The 18,628-nt window shown below is 42.8% G+C and overlaps 1 protein-coding gene across 1 annotated transcript in view; it reads right to left on the bottom strand.

Moving 5' to 3' along the window:
• Positions 1 to 18,628, bottom strand: part of STK24 (serine/threonine kinase 24) — a 62,506-nt gene that overhangs the window by 30,466 nt on the left and 13,412 nt on the right. Inside the window, exon 2 of the mRNA XM_056555632.1 lies at positions 3,432 to 3,662. Within this exon, the coding sequence (XP_056411607.1) occupies positions 3,432 to 3,662 (231 nt within the window). The remainder of the gene's footprint in view (positions 1 to 3,431; positions 3,663 to 18,628) is intronic.

Raw genomic sequence — 18,628 nt, forward strand, 5'->3', positions numbered from 1 at the left:
TGTATATATCCATGTCTTTCTGCCACCGTGAAAGTTTTTAATGAAGATTCATGAATAAAGTTTGGAAGATTTTCATTCATCTGTGCTGGCGTTTTTTCTACGTTTTTTTGCACATGTCTGGAGGTAGCCGTGCACGCCCCAGGTGAGCTGAGATTCCTTTTTCTTTGATTTACTGATATAGAATAATTGTGTCAAGGTATACCTGTATCATCTTGTATCTGCACTTTAGATTTTGTCTATTGTTGTGACCTCCCATACAACCCCATGTGTTATACTCATAATCTGTATGAACTATTTTCCCTCCTGTTTTAGTATTTGAATTGTGTTTTTTTATTATTCATTTGTGACTAATAAGGATCTGTGTCTGGATAAAACGTTATATGGGATCCTTTTATCTAAGTGGGTATTGGTATAGTTTCTGGCTTTGGTCCACTATAGGTGGTATTCGGTTTCCCCTGTGTGCAATTAAAGTGTCACATAACCTGTCCCATGATGTAAACCTAAAAAAAGGCAGCTGAATCTGTAAGACCAGTAAGCAACCAATATGAAGAGCAAGGAACCTCCAAAGAGGTTAAAGAGCACCATTTAACCCCTTAAGGACGCAGGACGTAAATGTACGTCCTGGTGAGGTGGTACTTAACGCACCAGGACGTACATTTACGTCCTAAGCATAACCGCGGGCATCGGAGCGATGCCCGTGTCATGCGCGGCTGATCCCGGCTGCTGATCGCAGCCAGGGACCCGCCGGCAATGGCCGACGCCCGCGATCTCGCGGGCGTCCGCCATTAACCCCTCAGGTGCCGGGATCAATACAGATCCCGGCATCTGCGGCAGTTCGCGATTTAAATGAACGATCGGATCGCCCGCAGCGCTGCTGCGGGGATCCAATCATTCATAACGCCACACGGAGGTCCCCTCACCTTCCTCCGTGCGGCTCCCGGCGTCTCCTGCTCTGGTCTGTGATCGAGCAGACCAGAGCAGGAGATGACCGATAATACTGATCTGTTCTATGTCCTATACATAGAACAGATCAGTATTAGCAATCATGGTATTGCTATGAATAGTCCCCTATGGGGACTATTCAAGTGTAAAAAAAAAATTTAAAAAAAATGTAAAAGTAAAAGTAAAAAAAAAGTGAAAAATCCCCTCCCCCAATAAAAAAGTAAAACGTCCGTTTTTTCCTATTTTACCCCCAAAAAGCGTAAAAAAATTTTTTTTATAGACATATTTGGTATCGCCGCGTGTGTAAATGTCCGAACTATTAAAATAAAATGTTAATGATCCCGTACGGTGAACGGCGTGAACGAAAAAAAATAAAAATGTCCAAAATTCCTACATTTTTTATACATTTTATTAAAAAAAAATTATAAAAAATGTATTAAAAGTTTTTTATATGCAAATGTGGTATCAAAAAAAAGTACAGATCCTGGCGCAAAAAATGAGCCCCCATACCGCCACTTATACGGAAAAATAAAAAAGTTAGAGGTCATCAAAATAAAGGGATTATAAACGTACTAATTTGGTTAAAAAGTTTGTGATTTTTTTTAAGCGCAACAATAATATAAAAGTATATAATAATGGGTATCATTTTAATCGTATTGACCCTCAGAATAAAGAACACGTCATTTTTACCATAAATTGTACGGCGTGAAAACAAAACCTTCCAAAATTAGCAAAATTGCGTTTTTCGTTTTAATTTCCCCACAAAAATAGTGTGTTTTGGTTGCGCCATACATTTTATGATATAATGAGTGATGTCATTACAAAGGACAACTGGTCGCGCAAAAAACAAGCCCTCATACTAGTCTGTGGATGAAAATATAAAAGAGTTATGATTTTTAGAAGGCGAGGAGGAAAAAATGAAAACGTAAAAATTAAATTGTCTGAGTCCTTAAGGCCAAAATGGGCTGAGTCCTTAAGGGGTTAATTGATTATAACAAAACGCAAAGAATATGGAACAACTACAAACCTGACAAGAGAAAGCCACCTACCCAAAACAATACATAGCAGCAAGGAGAGTATTCATCAGAGATTCAGCATTGCTGTGAATATTTCCACTACAGTTTTGAGACAGTTTTTTGAAGTGGGTTCAACATGAAGGGATAGGTATAAGACTACATTAGCACTACAGAATTACTTGGAAATCCTACTGCTTAAATCTAACATTAGTGTGAATAGGTTTTCTGTTGACCCATTCACACTTCTGTATTTTCACAGTGGAAAATACCAGAGTCCAGACCTGCCAAAGGAATCAACATGTTCATTCCAATGGCAGAAACCTACACGGACTGCATTGCCATCAATGGTGTGGATGCAGGTCCATGAGGTCCTAGCGTTAAAGGGGTATTCCAGGAATTTTTTTTATTTGACTATGCTACAGGGGTTGTAAAGTTACTGTAGTTCATAATATAGTGTCTGTACCCTATTTGTGACGGTTTTCTCACAATTCTTCTGTGATTTTCCCTCCAATATTTATTTTTAACAGCATACATAATGACTGTTGTCTCAGATTTTTCCCAGCTTGCAATGCAGCCGCGACCTGACTCACTAGTCAGCTGATGACAGGGAGCCTGTCTGCTTCAATGGGTGGAGAGATCGCTTGGTGGGAGAGAGATCAATCTGCAACAGCTGTAGGCACCCTGATTGAAAACCACACTGATTTGAATGGATGCGTCTCATTTATGTTTCAATGGGTGGGGTGGCTGATGTGTGGGAGGAAGGAAGATTGAATTGTGGGATTTGTAGTCAAAAAAAGAAAAGTCAAACAGCAAGTACCAATTCATGAAAAGCTAGCCACAGTATTATGGTAATCTCACAGCATAGCCATTTATCCCCAAGACAAGCGCAGATCCTTCCTAAGCGTGTCCATTACTGTCTGCCAGGTACTAAAATCACCTTATGTGGTTAACCCTTTAATGGATTTCGGTAGCGGCTGCTGCACTGAATATGCACCTACAATATCTACAGGTGGATATTCTGTAGGGTAAATGGAGCCACGGCCATTTTATTACATAACCCATTACTTTTGAATCCACTTCTGGCAAATTTTGATTACAGTACTATAAAAGTATAGCATAGGTCCTCTGACTCTTGTCTGTGCCTTAGTATTACAGCATATGTCTTCAAAAAAAAAGCCCCACACCTGTTCTTATGTTGTGTGTGGTATTGCAGCTCATTTTCATTTAGGTAAATGGAGCCAAGTTGAATACCATAAGTAACATGAGGAAAGGTAAGGTGCTGTTTTTGGAAGAAATTACCTCTGTTTTTCTGATCATGGATAAATCCTTTAAGGATTAGGCTGAATAATAAAACTACCCTTCTGAGGAAAAGTTTCTATCTAAAATGCTCACTTAATGAAAGTATAAAAACTTATATCAACTCCTGAAACCTGAGAGAATAAAAAAAAAAAAAAAAAAGGCAATAGTACTTACTTTGAGATAAGACCCATAATACTTTGTTACATAAGGACTATCACATTGGCTCAGCACTGTGATTTCTTGTTGGATATCTTCTATTTCATCTTCTGCTTCTTCAAGATCTATTATTTTTATTGCTATAACTTTCTGAGTCCTATTGTCAATGCCTTTATACACTTCTCCAAAGGATCCTTTGCCAATCTTTTCTAGCTTTCGGAAAAATTCTTCAGGGTCTGCTTTTAGATTCTATAGAAAAGGAAAACATGATATTAAGAACAGATACAATAAAAACATACTTATTATCACATACCCTTAGGCTCTTTAAAGATAAAATAAAAATGGTTTTATCCAGACCCTTGCACATACCTGTACTTCCAAATCTCACTTTCATGTCCCCTGAAAAACATGTCATTGTGGGGTCCCAGTGCCATCTCTACGCCTCACCAGCCATGATTGACAAATCTCGTCCTGGTTGGGTAATGGGACATATCTATCGATTAAGGCTGGTGAGGTGGGGAGAAAACACTTTCATGACTGTTGGTTCAGGCAGCATAAAAGTCATGACAGCTTACTTATATATGCAATTTACTATAACTCTTGAAAATAACGCACTGAGTAACTTAAGGGGGTTTCTGGGCATCCAGACAGCTAGCTGCCTCTGACTATCAGCTCATTTGACCCCCTGCACCATACAGTGAACAGTGCTGGAAGCTGTGCTCCATTTATTGTAAAGCGGTGTCACCGGGCAACTGCAGCTCGGGTCCTATTTACTTCCGTGGGAGCCGTGCCGCATGTTCTAGTTTGTGTCTTGTACAAAAGCTTAGGCCTATTTAATTTAATGGGTCATCAGTGTCCATGGCGATCAGTAACTGGCTGAGTGGGCTTTCACTGCGGGGGAACCTAAAAACTATACAGAGGGTGCTGTTGGCTACACAGGTGAGAGTTCTGTTTATTTCCTTGGGGACCTATTTTTAAAACTATAACTATATGTTTACAAACACAAACAAGCAAGTCCATGAACACGATACATACACATGTACAGTACAACTTATCATGATACTGCAATGTGTACAGTGCAGTTACCAAGATGTCAGCACAGGAAGGGCATTTTAAGGTTTCTGCACTTTTTTGAGACGTGCACTTAGACTTACTTTGAGTTTGAGCTGTGTTTTGTGTACTACAGTTTCACTGGGGGATAGTAACCACATAAAACAGTTTTGTATAATCCAACTATATTCGAATGCCTAATCATCTGTGACAAATACAGTAACTATCACTTAAGTCTTTTCTAGTGATGACACCATTACTTCCTTGAAATTACTGGTGACTTCCGTATGACTTACAAGGTACAAATGTAGCACAGAACAGCCCTAAGATTCTTATTTATTAAAGCCAGTTATGCACTAACTAAGCCAATACTGTGTAAATGTAATTTAGCATTATAGAGAGTTTACATAAGGATTTATGTCATCATAAAGTATTTCTTACTATATAATATATATAGTAAACTATGTTACACGTCTTAATCCAGCCATGGCTTGCTCAGAATGGCGGAAGAGTTACCCTAATTTATTTACCACAACTCTTAGGGCACCGAGGGGCTGTCAAATTCGAGTGCCAATCTATGTACAAGTAGTAAAACTATTTTGTGAATCCCAATCGGCCAAAAGAGTTTCTTTATTCTGACCTGTTTGACCAAATTTAAACTTAGTATCTTAATAGGGGAAACATAAAGGGGGGATTTGTCAACACCGGCATCTCCATTGCCAGTCTGAATGAATGCCCCGCCAGCACACAAGTTCGCAGGATCTATGTAGAGGTGTTATTATTAAATAAAACCTCTCTACCTTACTTGACTTTTTTCTACTGAAAGCACTTGTTGAATACATCTTTGTTCTTTGAATACATCTACGCACCTATATAAAAAGGTAGTGTGACTTGTAATACAGAGGGAATGGTGTTTATTTGAAGTAAATATACAGTAACATGGCTAATCTATTAAACCACAATTTATAGATGCAAGCCAAATCCTCCAAATCCAAATCAATGCACTCCACATGAAGAGACAACAACCTTCATTTAGATTCATACCACCACAGTGTGTTCTTTCCAGGTCTCAAATATTGAAAAGACAAACTATAATTCACCCCTTCTAGGTAAAGAAAAACAATTACAGGCAGACCAAAGAAAAAAAAAAGATTATTATTAATAAATTATAGGACATATTTGGCATATAAAAGAGGCAAAGATGGGTCTATTGATATAATCTAGTCCTACAAATTCACAATCAGTAGTCGAGATAAAGATTCATCCCTCACTCCTTGATGTTCTTCCGATTTTGTTGCATTACAACCTGAAGCTACCATAGAAAAGATGTAAGTGCATGTATTCACACCCTCTGCTTCGTACCTTCTAAATAAGGTCCAGTACAACAAACTCCCTAGAGAAATCACCATATATGTATTGGGGCTGTCACACTCGGGTATGTTTTTTTTTAGGTCACCTCCATACGTCCATGTTTTGTTTTTTTAATCTTTTTTTTGTTTTTTTTATATAAAGACTTTTAAAGTGGGCAAAGGTGTAAAGAAAAAAAAAATAAAAACCCTCCCGCTGGATAACCCCTTCAAAGCTCCAAAGAGCATTTGAAAGAATCCCCAAATACATGGTCTATTGAGACTAAAATTTAAGTAAATACAGGGCAATTCTTGTGGAAAACCTGTTATAGTCAGCCAGTAATTTGAAACTAGAATGTGGTCCACCATTTAGCAGAAAAATGACCCTAAACATAATGCTATTGCTACATTGGAGAAGTTGAATTGGAAACATTTGAAATTGGCCTAGTCAGGGCCCAAACTTCAATCCAAATGAGAATATGTGGCATGACTTAAAGGGGTACTCCGTCCCTAGGCAGCTTATTCCCTATAAGTGTCTAAATGCCACTGGGACCCCCTCCCCCGATGTCCTGCATGGCGCACAGAGCGTTCTCTGCTCCTTGCCAGATTACTGGCGACCACAGCCACAAGCTGTGGCCATCATGCCCCCTTCATATACCTCTATGGGAGATAGGAAGATAGGCGAGAACTGTATCTTATTCTCTCCTATAGACTTGAATGGAGGAGGCATGACGACCATGATTCCAATAAATGTTGATTTTTAGGGCCACCCAAAAGTTGCAACCGGTCAAAAATAAATAAATAAAAAGACTTTCCTCATTCTGACCTGTTTGACCAAATTTAAATTTAGTATCTGGATAGGGGAAACATAAAGGGTGCATTTGTCAACACCTCCGTTGCCAGTCTGATTGAATGCCCCGCCAGCACACAGGTTCGTAGGCAACAAAAAAAAGAAACATTGTTTGAAGGGGCTATCAAGCAGGAGGGGGATTTTTCAAACTTTGTCCACTTAAAGTGGTACTCTGATGGAAAAAAAAAATTTTTTTAGATCAACTGGTGCTAGAAAGTTAAACACATTTGTAAATTTTATTTCTATTTAAACATCTTAATCCTTCCAGTACTTATCAGCTGCTGTATACTACAGAGAAAGTTCGGACATCGCCGCCGCCAGTGATTGGATGAGGGGCAGTGTGGCACTCTGGGTTCTGAGGTCACAATTCCTGAGTGGAAGAGGAGGGCAGTAGGGGACCGGAGAGGGACACTGGAGGCACTGCTGGAGTACTGGAGGTAAAAGTGTTTTTTTTTTGTTTTTTTTCTCAAGACTTTTAAATGTGCAAAGGTGTGGAAAAAAAACCCTTGTGGAAAACCTGTTTTAGTCAGCCAGTGAATTGAATCTAGGACGTGGGTTAGCTTCTAGCAGAAAAAGGACTCTAAACATAATGCTATTGCTACACTGGACAAGTTTAAGGGCCCAAACTTCAATCCAACTGAGAATCTGTGGCATAACTTTAAAGGGTTCTCCGCCCTTAGGCAGCTTGTTTCCTTTAAGTGTCTAATTGCAGGGGATCCAGCCGCTAGGACTCCCCGCCCCCCCCCCCCCCCCCCAACGATCTCCTTCATGGCGTATATATTGATTCATATATACTGTACAATATGTCTACTTTATGTTGGCCTCAAAGTTGATGTTTTTACTTTTTGAGGACATCAAAGGACTTCAAAGTTTTGCAGCAATTTTCCAAGTCTTTATGTTAGAAATACCCCATAATGGACCCCATTATGAAAACTGCACCACTCAAAGTATTCAAATGACTTTCAGACAGTTTGTTAACCCTTTAGGCGTTTCACAGGAATAGCAGCAAATTGAGGAGAATATACAAAATCTTCATTTTTACACTAACATGTTCTTTTTTTTTTTTTCATTTTTACAAGGGGTAAAAGGAGAAAAAGCCCACCAAAATTTGTAACCCCATTTTTCTCAAGTAAGTAAATACCTTATATGTGAATGTAAAGTGCATTGGGCTTTTGGAGAGCGAATTTAGCTGAAATGGTTTTTTGGGGGCATGTCGCATTTAGGAAGCCCCAATGGTGCCAGAACACTATTTGGGAAACTACACCCCTCAAGGAACAAAACAAGTGGTACAGTGAGCCATAACACCCCACAGGTGCTTGACAAATTTTCGCTAAAGTTGGATGTGAAAAAAAAAATTTTGATTTTTTTTTCACTAAAATGCTGGTAACCCCAAATTTTTCATTTTCACAAGGGGTAATAGGAGAAAAAGTCCCTTCCCCCCCCCCCCCCCCCCCCAAAGTTTGTAACACCATTTCTTCTGAATATGGGACTACCATATGTGGATGTAAAGTGCTCTGCGGGCACACTACAGGGCTCAGAAGAGGAGCGCCATAGGGCTTTTGGAAAGAAAATTTGGTTGGAATGGAAGTCGGGGGCCAAGTGGGTTTACAAAGCCCCCATGGTGCCAGAACAGTGGACCCCCCCGCCTCCCCCACTACGTGACCCCGTAATTTTTCATTTTCACGGACCACTGTTCAAAAAATCTGTCAGGCAAGTGTGGGGTGTAATTCTTATTGCACCCCTTGTTACATTCCATGAGGGGTGTAGTTTCCAAAATGGGGTCATATGTGTGTGGGGGGAGGTCCACTGTTCTAGCAGATGACCTTCAATTCCAACCAAATTCTCTCTCCAAAAGCCCGATGGCCCTCCTCTTCTGAGCCCTGTAGTGCGCTCGCAGAGCACTTTACTTCCAAATATGGGGTATTTCCTTACTCAGAAGAAATGAGGTTACAAATTTTGAGGTGCCTTTTTCCTATTACCCCTTGAAAAATTTAGGGTACCACCAGCATTTTAGAGAAAACATTTTTATTTTATTTTCACGTCCAAATTTTTACAAAAATTCGTCAAACACCTGTGGGGTGTAAAGGCTCACTATACCCCTTGCTATGTTCCGTGAGGGGTGTAGTTTCCAAAATGGTGTCACATGTGGGTGTCTTTTTTTTGCTTTATGTCAGAACCACTGTAATTATCAGCCACCCCTGTGCAAATCACCAGTTTAGGCCTCAAATGAACATGGTGCACTCTCACTCCTGAGCCCTGTTGTGCACCCGCAGAGCACCTTACATATGGGGTATTTCCGTACTCAGAAGAAATGAAGAAATTGTGTTACAAATTGTGGTACTTTTTTAACTTTTACCTCTTGTGAAAATGAAAAGTATGGGGCAACACCAGCATGTTAGTGTAAAAAATAAAATAAAAATGTATACGGACATGCTGGGTAGACCCAACTTTACCTTTAATAAGGGGTAAGAGGAGAAAATGCCCCCAAAAATTTGTAACACAATTTCTCCCGAGTACGGAAATACCCCATATGTGACCCTAAACTGTTGCCTTGAAATTCGACATGGCTCCGAAGTGAGAGAGTGCCATGGGCATTTGAGACCTAAATTAGGAATTTGCATAGGGACAGACCCAGATGCAAGCATTACACTTGCCTCCGCCACCAAAAATACCCTACAACAGTGTTTCCCAAACAGGGTGCCTCCAGCGGTTGCAAAACTCCCAGCATGACTGGACAGTGAATGGCTGTCCGGCAATACTGGGAGTTATTTTTCAACAGCTGGTGGCTCCGTTTTGTAAACTGTGACAAATTTATTTTTTATTTTTATGGGGTGGGGAGGGGAGGGGATAACTGTGTAAGGGTGTGTTTATGTAGTGTTTTACTCTTTATTTTGTGTCAGTGTAGTGTAGTGTATTTAGGGTATATTCACATGGGCGGGGGTTCACAGAGAGTTTCCCGCTTGGAGTTTGAGCTGCAGCGGAAAATTTGCCACAACTCAAACTTGAAGTGGGAAACTCGCTATAAATCCCTGCCCGGGTGAATGGAGGCATTGCCACGAGATGTCTGCTGATCGATTTCAGGAACTGTCCAGAGCCGGATAGGTTTGCTATGGGGATTAGCTTTCACAGCAGAGCAGAGAGCACTGTGGTTAGACAGAAAGGAAATTCAAAAAGAAAAGAACTTCCTGTGAAGCATACAGGAGCCTATAAGTACTAGAAGGATTAAGAATTTTTATTAGAAGTAATTTACAAATCTGTTTAACTTTCTAGCACCAGTTGATAAAAGAAAAAAGTTTTCCCAGAGGAGTACCCCTTTAAGTATCGGGACGCAAGGGCGTACCCTTGTTCCTCCAAAGGTTAAGGACGCTGGGAGATTTCATTCTGCATTTTTGTTTTTTCCCGCTTGCCTTCTAATAATCATAACACTTTCAATTTTCCAACCACAGACCCATATGAGGGCTTGTTTTTGCACCACCAAATGTATGAAGATTAGTACGAATAAAATTGTCCTCTTCTGACCCCTATAAGTCTTTCATTTTTCCATATTCAGGTATGAATAAAGGCTTTTTTTTTGCGTTGTGATCTGCATTTTTTATTACTATTATTGTTTTTGTTTTGATGGGTCTTTTTGATCTCTTTTTATTATTTTTCGTGTGGTATATGAAGTGACCAAAAATACTCAATTCTATACTTAGGTATTTTTTCATGACTGTGTGGTTTATTTAATGTTATATTTTAATAGTTCAGACATTTATGCAGCGGCAGCGCCACATTTATGTTTATTTTTGTTTACATAATTTTATTTAAAAAGGGGGGGGGGCGATTCAAACTTTTATTAGGGAAGGGGTTAATTCACATTTATTATCTTTCTTTTTTCTTTCACTATGTTTTAGTCCCCATAGGAGACTATTAGATGCAATCTTTAGATTTCAAACACTGAACAGTGCTTCTCCATAGAACTGCATTGTTCAGTGTTATCGGTAATCCAATGCTTCAGCCTGCCATGGCTTTATGGAGCATTGCAGCGCTGATCGGATGGTGAGGAGAAAGGTAAGGGACCTTCCGCCGTCCTCTCAGGTTATCAAGACCCACGTGATTCTGCTGCAGGTGTCCTGATAAGCTCCACTGAGCTACCGGCAAGTGATTTTTCACGTTTTAGACGCTTCTTAGGGGTTAGTGCCGGATAACAGCCCGATCAGCGATGTCCGGCATTAGCAGTGGCAAATTGCTGGAGCGAGCGCAGGACGTAGATATAAGTCCTGTGTACTTAATCTTTTAAGGACGCCGGGCGTATGCATACGCCCTACATCCAGAGTCCTTAAAGGAGTAGTCCGGCGCGCACTTTTCTCATTTTATCTGGTCTGGGCTGCAAAATTAAAGAAAACAAACTTTCTCTTACCTGCCAACAAGCCCCGGAGCTCCGGTACAGGTGTTCGGTCCCCAGGCTGTATTCTTCTTACTTCCCGTTAGCCCGGCACATCACACGGAGCTTCAGCCTATCACCAGCTGCAGCGATGTCCCGCCTCGGCTGGTGATAGGCTGAAGCTCCATGTGACGTGCCGGGCTAACAGTAAGTAAGAAGAATACAGCCCGGGGACCGAACACCTGTACCAGAGTGTACCGGAGCTCCGGGGGCTCATTGGCAGGTAAGAAAAAGTTTGTTTTCTTTTATTTTGCAGCCCGGACGGGATAAAATGAAAAAAGTGCGCGCCAGACTACTCCTTTAAGGACGTGAGGCATATGTATACGCCCGTGGGAATTACGGTTCCCGCCGCTAGCCGGTTGGGGACCGGACTGTCTGCTGAAATCATTCAGCAGGCATCCCGGCACATCGCCGAGGGGGGTCCCGAGACCCCCCCCATGTTGGCGATCGCAGAAAATCGCATGTCAATTCAGAAATGCGATTTTCTGCAATTCCGGGCTGATCGGGTTTCTAATGACCCAATCATCCGGAAAATAGGGATGATCGGAGCTGTCAGGGACAGCCCTGATCATCCTGAGGGATAGGAGCGAGGTCGCAGTACTGCGATCTCCTCCTATCCCCTGCCATTGGTCAGAACTGATTCTGACCAATGGCAGGGCGGGACAACCCCCCGTTCTGCAAACCCCTGGATGTCGAGGGGATCGTGGGAAGAAGATGGAGGCCGATACCTGCAGGAGAAGATGCCTGAGGATCCCCAATCATCGCTGGAGACTGCTGGATCCTGGGTCAGGTAGGGAAACTACGGTGGGGGGGGCGTGGGAATGAAAGTGAAAGTAAATTGATCTTTACTGTGGCAGCCACTAAGAAGGCCAAACTGCAATTCCCAGCATGCCCAGACATCCAAAGGCTGTCTGGGTATGCTGGGAGTTGTAGTTTTGCAACATCTGTTACAGTGGTGTACAAACGGTAGCCCTCCAGATGTTGCCAAACTACAACTCTCAGCATGCCTAGACTGCCCAGGCATGCTGGGAGTTGTAGTTCTGTAACATCTGTCCCTTCAGATTTTGCGATTTTCATGAAATTTTTGAAAATTGCTGCTCTACTTTGAAGCCCTCTAATTTTTTCAAACAGCAAAAATATGTCCATTTTATGATGCCAACATAAAGTGAACATATTTTATTTGTGAATAAAAATAAAATTTATTTGGAATATCCATTTTCCTTACAAGTAGAGAGCTTCGAAGTTAGAAAAATGCAACATTTTCTAAATTTTCATAAAATTTGGGTATTTTTCCCCAAAAAAGGATGCAAGTAACGCCGAAAATTTACCACCAAAATAAATAAGAATATGTCACGAAGAAACAGAATATTCGGTAAAAGCGTTTGAGTTATTAATTCATAAAGAGACGGTGGTCAGAATTGCGAAAAAGGGCTCAGTCCTTAAGGTGAAAAAGGGCTGCGTCCTTAAGGGGTTAAGGGGTTTAAAGCAAATCTGTTATCAGTATCACCTGCACTAACCTGTCATAAAGGCTTGTAGTGCGGGTCATCCTGATCAAAATGATACTTGCAATGTCCTGAATGGCCCAGCCGTTGCACAGTTATCGCTGTTTTTCTTTTTATGTAAATTAGGTCCTTGGGGCATGGGCGGAGCTAGGACTGGAGCTCCGGGCACCCCACGTGATCTTCTGCCGAGCAGGTGCTCCGCCCGGCTCATCAATATGCACGGCCTCCCTCCCTGCTCTCGCAGCACAGCGCATGCGCCGCTACCAGAGTATGCCTCAAGAGGCTGAAACTGATGCCGTTTCCGGGTGTACTCTGGGAGCGGTGCATGCGCCGTGGCGAAAACCTGCTGCAACAGCAGGGAGGGAGGCCGTGCATATTGATGATCCAGAAGATCATGTGGGGTGCCCGGAGCTCCGGTCCTAGCTCCGCCCATGCCCCAAGGACCTCATTTACACAAAAAGAAAAACAGCAATAACGGCACAACGGCTGGGACATTCAGGACGTTGTGGCCCAGATTTATCAAAGAATGTCTACGGTAGAGCAATTTGACTAGCGTGCATCTTATTTATCAAAAAGATGCAGCAGGATGATGAATTTTGGGCAGCTCTGCTGTTTAGGGGTATGTGTATATGTAGGTGTAGTGTAGTGTTGTGTTTTTAGGGTACAATCACATGGGCAGGGGTTCACAGCGAGTTTCCAGCTGGGAGTTTGAGCTGCAGCTTAAAATGTGCTGCTTCTCAAACTTGCAGCAAGAAACTCACTGTAAACTTCCGCCTGTGTAAATGTACCCTGTGGCAAGCCTCTAGCTGTTGCAAAACTACAACTTCCAGCATGCTCTTTGGCTGTCCGTGCATGCTTGGTGTTGCAGTTATGCAACAGCTGGAGGCACACTGGTTGAAAAACAATGAGTTAGGTAACAAACTCTCTGTTACGCAACCAGTGGGCCTTCAGCTGTTGCAAAAACTACAACCCCCAACATGCACTGACAGCAGAAGGGCATGCTGGGACTTGTAGTTATGCAACAGCTGGAGGCATACTACTACAACTTCCAGCATGCCCTTTGGCTATCCGTGCATGCTGGGGGTTGTAGTTCTGCAACAGCTGGAGGCCCACTGTTGCAAAACACTGAGAGTTTGTTAGTTAACTCAGTGTTTCCCAACCTGTGTGCCTCCAGCTGTTGCACAACTACAACTCCCAGCATGCATGGTCTGTCAGTGCATGCTGGGAGTTATAGTTTTGCAACAGCTGGAGTTAGGATTCACGGGTTGGGAAACACAGAGTTAGTTAGTGTGCCTCCAGTTGTTGCAAAACTACAGCTCCCAGCATGCCCAGACAGCTGAAGGGCAGGTTGGGAGTTATAGTTATGCAACATCTGGAGGGCTACAGTTTGGATGTTAAAAAACTACAACTCCCAGCATACTGAGACTGTCCAGGCATGCTGGGAGTTGTAGTTCTGCAACATCTGAAGGGCCAGATGTTACAGAACTTCAACTTCCAGCATGCCTGGGCAGTCTGAGCATGCTTGGAGTTCTAGTTTTGCAACATCTGTAGGGCTACAGCTTGGGCACCACTTTATAGTGGTCTCCAAACTGTGGCCCTCCAGATGTTGCAAAACTAAAACTTCCAGCATGCCCCGACAGCCTTTGGCTGTCTGGGCATGCTGGGAGTTGTAGTCTGGCAACTCCTAGAAGGCAGCAGTGAAAGTCAATTACCACTGATCTTCACTGCTGCCTCCACCACTGCTCCACCGCCGCCTCCTATCCCACGGACTCTGGCCTCCTCGTGACTCCGGTACCAGCCACTCTCTTTCCCCCCCCTGCCTGACATCCGACCAATGGCAGGGGATAGGAGGAGGTGGCATCACTGCCACCTCGCTCTTATCCTTCAGGATGATCGGGGATGTCTCTGACATCTCCAATCATCCCTATTTTCCGGGCTATCGGGTCATCAGAGACCTGATATGCCCGGAATCACTGCAAATCGCCGATCTGAATTGATCCTCGATTTTCGGGGTCCGCAGGACCCTGGGCGATATGGCGGGATGCATGCTGAACGATAAAAGCAGGCATCCCGGTCCCTGCCTGGCGAGCGGCAGGGGCCGGAAGAACGCAGGGTGTACCTGTATGCTGTGAGTCCTTAAGGACTCGGAAACTCGGGCGTATGGGTACGCCCTGCGTCCTTAAGGGGTTAAAGAATTTGCTAATTATGGTGGAAAATAGGTATTTGGTCAATAACAAAAGTTCATCTCAATACTTTGTTATATACCCTTTGTTGGCAATGACAGAGGTCAAATGTTTTCTGTAAGTTTTCACAAGGTTTTCACACACTGTTACTGGTATTATGCCCCATTCCTCCATGCAGATCTCCTCTAGAGCAGTGATGTTTTAGAGTTTTCGCTGGGCAACACAGACTTTCAACTCCCTCCAAAGGTTTTCTATGGGGATGAGATCTTGAGACTGTCTATGCCACTCCAGGACCTTGAAATGCTTCTTACAAAGCCACTCCTTCGTTGCCCGGGCAGTGTTTGGGATCATTGTTATGCTGAAAGACCCAGCCACTTTTCATCTTCAATGCCCTTGCTGAAGGAGGTTTTCATCTTCAATGGCCTTGATGGAAGGAGGTTTTCACTCAAAATCTCACAATACATGGTCCCATTCATTCTTTCCTTTACAAGGATCAGTCATCCTGGTCCCTTTGCTGAAAAAACAGCCCCAAAGCATGATGTTTCCACCCCCATGCTTCACAGTAGGTATGGTGTTCTTTGAATGCAACTCAGCATTCTTTCTCCTCCAAACGTGTTGAGTTTTTACCAAAAAGTTCTACTTTGGTTTCATCTGACCATATGACATTCTACCAATCCTCTTCTGGATCATCCAAATGCTCTCTAGCAAACTTCAAACGGGCCCGGACATGTACTGGCTTAAGCAGGGCGACACGTATGGCAATACATGATTTGAGTCCCTGACGGCGTAGTGTGTTACTGATTGTAGCCTTTGTTACTTTGGCCCCAGCTCTCTGCAGGTCATTCAGTAGGTCCCCCCGTGTGGTTCTGGGATTTTTGCTCACCGTTCTTGTGATCATTTTGACACCACGGGCTGAGATCTTGCGGAGAACCCCAGATCGAGGGAGATTATCAGTGGTCTTGTACGTCTTCCATTTTCCAATAATTGCTCACACAGTCTATTTCTTCACACCAAGCTGCTTGCCTATTGCAGATTCAGTCTTTCCAGCCTGGTGCAGGTCTACAATTTTGTTTCTGTGTCCTCCCACAGCTATAAGGTCTTGGCCATAGTGGAGTTTGGGGTGTGACTGTTTGAGGTTGTGGACAGGTGTCTTTTATACAGATAACAAGTTCAAACAGATGCCATTAATACAGGTAACGAGTGGAGGACAGAGGAGACTCTTAAAGAAGAAGTTACAGGTCTGTGAGAGCCAGAAATCTTGCTTGTTTGTAGGTGACCAAATACTTATTTTCCCCCATAATTAGCAAATAAATGTGATTTTATGGATTTTTTTTCTCATTATGTCTTTCATAGTTGAAGTATCCCTATAATGAAAATGACAGGCATCTCATCTTTTTAACCCCTTAAGGACTCAGCGTTTTTCAGTTTTTGCATTTTCGTTTTTTCCTCCTTACCTTTTAAAAATCATAACCCTTTCAATTTTCCACCTAAAAATTCATATGATGGCTTATTTTATTGAAAAGTTTGCAATAAACAAAACAATAAAAATAAGGAATCTCCAGAGAGCTTCATAAAAGTGTCACAACATCCAGCAGGAGAATAATGCCATACAGTAAGCACAATCAGATATAGTGCAATCACGAAGTCCCCAGAGCAAACAGCCCAACAACTAACACACATTCACACACACACACACACACACACACCGGAATCTCATATCACCATTCAAGAAACAAGTGCCTTACAGAACTACTGAGGAGAACTCACTCATTCAGAGGGGACAACCGACTTCCCCAAAATAAGCCAGGGCATCCAAACTTTATCACATTTTTCAGGCATTTATGACTAAATATAAAGGGTTCTATACAATTGGTCATACTTATAAACTAAATTAAACCAGTGGGACAGGGGAGGTATCCTTCCATGCCATAATCACCAACTTGCGGGCACAAAACAGCAAGAAATGTATAAGGAGGCGCCTATGGAAGCTCGACTCTAGACCATTAATTAAACCCATTAAACAAACTAGAGGAGAAAGAACAAAGGGAAATCCTAGATGATCTGCCAGAAACTGCATGACAGCTCCCCAGAAGGGAACCACACAGGGACAGCACCATACAAAAAAGAGCCCCTATCAACTTGACATCGAAAACATACATCAGAGGGGGAAACACCAATACGGAAGAGTTTGACCGGGGTATAGTACAAACGCAATAAAATCTCGATGGATAAGCATATCACGGGCACTAACTACTGTAAAGTAATATGTCCCAGCAACCTCCTTCCACTGTTCTTCAGAGAGATCCGGTACATCCTCAACCCATTTCAAGTAAGCTAATGCAAAAGGGATCAGGCCTAACAGACTGAAGCAGAGCATACACTTGTGTCAAGGGCTTGGAAAGGTCAGTGGTGCACAGGAACAACTCCACATCAGAAAAGGCCGGGGTCACATCAAGGGAGCCAAATTGTGCCAAGACCGTGTGTCTAAATTGAAGATACCGAAAGTGGGAACTCAGAGGGACATGAAAATGGTCCCACAATTCTTGGAAAGAGGGAAAAGAAGGAAAGTCTCCACATAAATGAACAGCAAACTTGACTCCATGTGAGCTTAAAAAGCCCTCAAAATTAGGGTTTCCCCACAGAGGTGCCCTGGGAGACACCGCCGGTTGTGGAAAGCACCCAGAGAACACCAACCACACCACAGCCACAGTTTTAATAGGAGATAACAACTGAGAAGCAGAAGTATATCTATATAAGACATTAGTTAAAGATTCATACGAACCCATAAGAGCACCCGCCAGAGCCGTAGACACATTAGAGAGATCCAAGTCGATCCACCAGGCAGTGTATACAAGCTGGGACGCTAAGAAATAATTGTATAAATTTGGAGTAGCCAGACCACCCTGCTGCTCGGCGCCTGTTGCAATGCCTGACCCAGTCTCGGAGGTTTGTCTTGCCAAAAGAAGGATCTCGTGAGACCACTCAGCTTCACAAAGAACCTCTTAAGAGGAATCACAGGTGACAGATGAAAAAGATAAAGAAACTTAGGGAGATAAAAAATTTTAAAAATATTAATCCTGCCCGCTAACGAGAAGAGTAAAGACGACCATGCCTGCAAACGGATAGCCATTGAGGATACAACCGGATCTAAATATTTTAACTAAAGTAGCCACCCGAAGGCCACTGGAGAAAGAAGGAGGAAGAACAGCCGCTACAGACAGAGGCATCAAGGAGGACCAGTTGACCCGTAGGCCTGAAAAGGAACCAAACCGGTCAAGGAGATCAAACAACGCCCTCAGGGAGCCATCCGCATCAGCTAAATAAACCAGGGTATCATCTGCATACATGGATACCTTCTCCTCCAATGGTCCCCTACTCAACCCGCAGATAGAAGGGGAAGCTCGAATGGTCACCGCCAGGGGCTCTATTGGTAGACCAAACAAAAAAAGGTGGAAATGGGCAACCCTGGCACGTATCCCTACTCAATGGAAATGACTTTGAGACTTCTAAATTTGTACGAATCCGAGCCCTAGGGCTATCATACAACAACCTCACCCATGCTCTAAACGTGGTCCCAAACCGAAGAACACGCTGACACCAACGGTAATGCAACTTCTGAACCAGAATATTCACTGGAAGAAGGTGCACACCACCAAATAAATGGTCATAAATACAGAGATTTTATTAGAACATATACATCAAAAACCACTGGGCTCTGGCATGACCCCGTCCTTGCTCATTGGATGTCCATCTCTGTCCTTTGCCTAAGTATCATTGAGCACTATCTTTGATTGTGGAATAACTGTTATTGTGGGGCAGGATAGGTGATTTGTGACATACTGTTTTCCCATATACACTGGG

Source organism: Hyla sarda, chromosome 2 (assembly GCF_029499605.1).
Source record: "Hyla sarda isolate aHylSar1 chromosome 2, aHylSar1.hap1, whole genome shotgun sequence".
Classification (NCBI taxonomy): Eukaryota; Metazoa; Chordata; class Amphibia; order Anura; family Hylidae; genus Hyla; species Hyla sarda.